At 38.7% G+C, this 6,000-nt stretch overlaps 1 protein-coding gene across 1 annotated transcript in view; it reads left to right on the top strand.

Moving 5' to 3' along the window:
* Positions 1-2,298: 2,298 nt before the first annotated feature.
* LOC134866347 (junctophilin-1-like) overlaps positions 2,299-6,000 on the top strand; it is a 34,325-nt gene continuing 30,623 nt past the window's right edge. Inside the window, exon 1 of the mRNA XM_063886461.1 lies at positions 2,299-2,925. Within this exon, the coding sequence (XP_063742531.1) occupies positions 2,547-2,925 (379 nt within the window). The 5' untranslated portion in view covers positions 2,299-2,546. The remainder of the gene's footprint in view (positions 2,926-6,000) is intronic.

Below are 6,000 nucleotides of genomic sequence, written 5' to 3'. Positions count from 1 at the left end.
TATCTAAAGCTGGTCCTGAAATATAATAAGGCAATTCACACATGTTTTATGAAAGGTAAAACAAAAAAAGAGAACATTTTAGTTTCCTTCTGATAACCATGGCATTTGAATCAATGCAAATGCAGCATGCAAAGATATGGAGTGGCAGCCAGATGTCCACTGTTATATCACTATTCTACATATACACCGATGTGAATCATTGCATGAGTTGTTGCCTGCAGCCCCTTTTAGAGAATCACGCATGTGTGGCAGTCCAGTTTTCTGAGCCATATGCCATCAAAAAACAGCAGACCGCTGAATGTCCAACCTTGTAATATTGAATGACAATAGAATGGCACAAAATCTGAATTATAATAATCTGAATCTCCTGTAAACTTTTAAAAAACCCAGGATGAATTCTGAAACTAGTTCATTTTCCGGCAGGTGGAAGTGTTTGACAAGCCAACAAGATGACAGTCCTTCTTTGAGAAGTCCTTATACTTAGAACAGTTGACATGAGGATTGCTGCTGCCATCATGGTTTTGATTGTTTGAGTTTAGAAGTCTTGAATCGGTATACATATTGTCCAGTGGCTTCATTTTATTTACTTTATTATCAACACAGCTCAGTCAGCTACTGCCCCTAAGATTGTTAACAGAGCGAGAGTATCAGATACAGTTATACACTCCACATACAGTATTGTGAAGTTGTTGGAATTACGAAGGGAAATGTTCATTTTTGCAATTTAATGTACTAATGTGTTGAAAACATTTGCTTTACGAATGCATTACATGTCTTACAAAGAATGACTTTTACATCAGTAGTACATTTTCACAAAGGTTCCAAACTATGACAGGCAACAGTAGTCATGTTAATTATTAACATTAATATTGTTTTTGCATCAAGTAGTGGATCAACTGTATTAATAGAGGTGCATCTGATAAACACCACATTACCAGTCTCATACACGTATATAAATAACATAATACAAATATACCAGGCAGCATAAGACCAAGCTAAACTATGCTTTCACTTATCTCGTACACTTTTGTGATATATCTTGTGTATTGGTTTAGATTTTTAATCCAGTGACCTTAACACAGTAAAAGACTGAAGTAGTATGAATTCCTGTTGGTATCAGTAAACCCCTGAGATGTGTGTGCTGTCAGGGTAGTTGATGTAACAGATCTAACATGGAAACTGTTGATCACCCTCCGTGTGAATGTGTGACGGCCTGTAGACTCACACCAAGCTGCTCACAGTCAGCAGGAAACGGGCGAGCTGAGTGCTGTTCCTGCTTTCAAATTAAAAGCAGGTTTCTTGATTTTCTTTTTAATAGAAAATATTGTTTCTACATCATGCCTTCTGCTGATAGGAATATGTGCTTATTGCCCACATTATATGTTCAGTTTGGGAATGTGGTAAAGTGTCTCTGAACAATGTTTTGAAATTTAAAATGTACAAACAAATCTGCCTATGATCAAACCACAAATCAAAACAATCCTTTTCAGAACTGCATGTGTAAGTAATGTTGTGTGTTGTACAATCTGAGTGTGTTGTCTTTAAATGATACTTGTACCAGTATATTTAAATTGATTCTAAGTAAAAGTGAAAATAATCTATACAAAAAAATGACTATTTTGGTAATGTATTTTTTTTAAATTAAAAACTACAAAAAAATAACACAATAGCACAAACTCACTAGATAACATAAAACCTTAAGTACATATATTATTGCAGAGTATGTTTGCACAGCTCAAACATTGGCTCTGCAATAAAGCATGCATTACTGATTACTCTGTGCTTTTAAATTGGGTTTTTTATTTGTCTTGTGTTTTGTATTGTTTTTACATTATCTATGAGAGTTTGTGACTGTAAGTATTATAAAAGTATTTTTTTTATGCCATATCTGTTTTGTCTAAATAAATTTATTATTTATGCTGCTTTAAGTAGAGCACTTTGGTCAACTCTGTTGTTGGATTGGACTGGATTGGAACACTGTTAAATCAATTAAATGGAACAACATGAAAATGTTCTCAACTGAGATTTTACAATACTGTCGAGGAACATAAATGTGCCTTTAATGTTTATGGTTTAATGGTTTATGAGTTCATTTAAGTTCATTGACTCGTCATTTCATTCACTTTTACAGCATGAAATGGATCCCTGGCCCTTCTGCAGTGAGACCTGAACCCTGCAACAGGTCCTTCTGGAAAACAAGAGTTGAATGTCGGGCTTTTATTTTGAAATCTCAGACAGGAAAACCACCTTGTCTTACCGCTTGCATCTTATCAGTCTTCATTTGAGGTTTGGCGAGTGTTCCAGCACTCAGCAGTGGAGCGACTCTGGCAGCCGTGGCGGCCGCCTCTCACCCTCCCACGTTCCGCTCTCAGTAACCGCCTGAGCTTCTGATGCGCCCGGCCGCCATCACTGGCCGTTCGCTCCTCACACCTCCGCTGAGAGCTCCTCTCCACACCGGGGACCCCTCTCATCATAACACCCGAAAACAACACGCACTGTGGACTTCAAAATAAGCCCCCGAGCAGTACTTCACCCTCCGTTTCTGAATGACGGGCGGTCGGTTCGACTTTGACGATGGTGGCACCTACTGCGGAGGCTGGGAGGACGGCAAAGCCCACGGCCAGGGTGTGTGCACCGGACCCAAGGGCCAGGGTGAGTACTCGGGCTCCTGGTCCAACGGATTCGAGGTGGTCGGCGTCTACACCTGGCCCAGCGGGAACCTGTACCAGGGCTACTGGGCGCAAGGGAAACGCCACGGACTCGGCGTAGAAACCAAGGGGAGGTGGGTGTACCGGGGAGAATGGGCTCACGGGTTCAAGGGCCGGTACGGAGTCCGGCAGAGCCTGAACACACCGGCCAGGTACGAAGGCACCTGGAGTAACGGACTGCAGGACGGATATGGCGTGGAGACGTATGGCGATGGAGGTAAGAGGGGAACACCTGGGGACAGATTCTGATTTAGGAAATGGTTTTGACATTTGGCTCAGGCTTGTTAGCATGTGGTAGCCTTTCATCTTGGGATACCCAAGGTGTTGTCTCAATTAACCCTACAGAGCTGATTGGTTTCTATGGTGATGGAGGTGAGAGTCAACCAAACAAAGTGCATTGAAAAAATGAATGAATGAACTGTGTAAATAAATTAGCTCACTTTTAATTATAATGTCATAATAATAATTTTATTTTTTACATAAGTTATTTAACAGTAAATCTCATTGTCTTCTTCTTCTTCTTCTTCTTCTTCTTCTTCTTCTTCTTCTTCTTCTTCTTCTTCTTCTTCTTCTTCCTATTATTATTATTCTTATTATAAAATGCTATCTCATCCTTACATTTCATAAAAACTAAATTCCCATATTTATTTCATATAACGTTTTTTTTGTATCCCCTAATTTATTGTGCTTGATTTTTGTATTGCATTATTTTTCTTTGTGAGTGCATTAATTATTAAATAGCATCAAATAAGAGCTTGAATAAAAGAAAAGTGCCAAAGGAGGATTCCATAGATACACTGAGGTCTGTCCCATAGACCTTAGACCTGGGTGTCCAGGAGCATCTGATCAGTCGAACCTCAATGGTCTTTCTGGAGTGTGATGATGCATCAGCCAATTAAAAAACTTTAAAATAAGAAAAGTGGCAAAGCAAACTGACATCCCTGCATTAGCATATGGAGATATGTCAAAGCGGGGCCTGCCTCATAGCACTGACATCCACTTAAACATTCTCCATTTAACATAGTCCCCTCAACAAACTTTTTGGTGACTTTGATAATATAACATTTTCAAGTATTGTTAACGTTGTGCAGCAGCAGCTTCCAAGTAAAGCCAGTTAGATTCTGTGAGATAAGCAACAATGATGCCCATGTGTTCTGCATCAAGCCTAAGATAATTCTATCATGCCGGATATTGCTGCCTAGCTGGGTAGGTATGGCCTAGCATTGTTAACTAGCTCCTGTTGGCTTGAGCATTCCAAGAGCCAGCGTGTCTCTTTTATCTTCGGTTGTGTGTTTTCTATGAGGAACATCTTCCCAATGAAAAGGCTGCCAATGTAACTCTGAATTATCTGCAGTTGCTCTTTTACTTTGAATAGCTAGTTAGCAGCTGCATAGGTCACCTTTTCAGCCTTGTCAAGCTACATAATAGATTTTAGTTTCTGTGTATGTTTATTTTGTTCGTTTACAGCATTAGCTAGATAGCTTATTAGGAAGTTGCATTTGTTGTACCTCTAGCTAACAGGTGATAACTGGGCAATTCTGTTAGCATTGGTGGGCTAGCTGGCTAAAGCTGCTTTAACATCTGCGTTAAATCCGCTCTGAGCTGACTTTCTTTTTGTATGGAGAGAGCAATTCCGCCTGACTATGCTGTGCGCTACCATTTGCATTGCACGCCACTTGGGATTGCCACCAAGCACACTGTGCTTTAAGTTTGAATTTTTTCAACTGTGACCTCCATCACTGCTGACCTTTCAAAGCGCAACCAATCAGAGAACAGCTTATGAACCATCAAAGCTTAACTAACTGTTTTCAACAAGGCTTTGCAACGTACTTTGTTAGCAAGTAGAAAATCTTGTATCATGTGAAGGCAGATTAAAGAGACAGGAGGCATGCGATGACCAACAACAAATGGCATTTACCCAAGAGGTTCTGCCAATGGATCTGAAAACCAATGGCTAGTTTCATGTGATGGTTGAACTTAATAAACTGAGGGACACCAACAGGTGGTCAGTCTTGTTCTGGAAGTAAAGTAGAGAAACCCTCTCTTGCAGGGTAAATGAAACCATATTAATAATAAAGATGTTTAAAGAAAAAGCACTGAAATACGTTTCTTTAACACACACAACAGACAATTTTTATTCAAGTTTCTCGTTTTTTCTGGTCTATTTGCTTTCTTTCCTTCTCTTATGGTAGTAATATTAGACCTGGTAGTTAGAGTTGCACCAACAGTTTTGTATTATTTATGCATCTTTGGCCATTTTCTATTGTGAACTTGAGTTAATGTCTGGAGGTTTCCTTTTACACATAAAGCAGATTTTTCTTGTCAGACGCAATTTTACTTAATGGAATACTCTGTTTGATTAAGGAAATGGTCGGAACATGGTTAGTGTGCGCAGGAGGCACGATACTAGACAAATTTAACCATGGTTATGCAGCTGGTTTTTAAATTGATCATTAACAACCAAGTGTCTTTCTGTTCCTTACATAAGATGATTTTGGCAAATACCCTTACAGAAAGAAATTACACAACTTTGTTGTCTCTCGATTTCAATTTTTTTCATGGCGTTTTTGCTAATAACTCCATATCACTCTCGAAATGCTTACAGTATTTCTTCAGGTCTCACACCAGAGACGCCAGTGGTCATCTAGATATCTCATCTGATGATATGGGTTAGAAATTCAAATCTTATGATTGGATATTGATTTGATATAATATGTTTATTTGGGAGTGGTGCAGTGATGACATATTTTTGTAGACTGACCAAAGTTAGCCTCTTAGGGTTCACTTGACAAGACACAATGGGATTTTTCCATTGGATTTCAGAATATTGCAGAAACTAAGATCTTTCACAAACACACATTTATGATACGTGCACGTTCACCAGAATAATCTGCATAAATTAACACCACGTTTAGGATTTTTAAAGCATAATGCTATCACCACAAATAGCTAACGTTAGGCTATAAACGAGGTATATCACTATTGCATGACTTCATGACTTTTTTCTCATAGATTACATGTATTCACCAATGTGGTATTTTTTTATGTCATAGCACAAAATGTGAAAATATCTTCAACTTGTGATAACCACAGATCTTATTTCAGGGTAAAAACAGAAACTTGTTCAAAAAACTTGTCTTCAAAAGCAGAAGTGGTGAAATGCTGGTTTTCAGAACTCATTCTGTAGCCTTACTTGAATTGTAAGAGGCAGAGTAGCATAATAATGTTAGGTAAACACTTGTAGAACATTCTGGAAGAGCAAAATAGTACTGATGATGTTTTATCTAAGATT

Source organism: Eleginops maclovinus, chromosome 6 (assembly GCF_036324505.1).
Source record: "Eleginops maclovinus isolate JMC-PN-2008 ecotype Puerto Natales chromosome 6, JC_Emac_rtc_rv5, whole genome shotgun sequence".
Lineage (NCBI taxonomy): Eukaryota > Metazoa > Chordata > Actinopteri > Perciformes > Eleginopidae > Eleginops > Eleginops maclovinus.
This window is presented reverse-complemented; position numbering and strand designations above follow the sequence as displayed.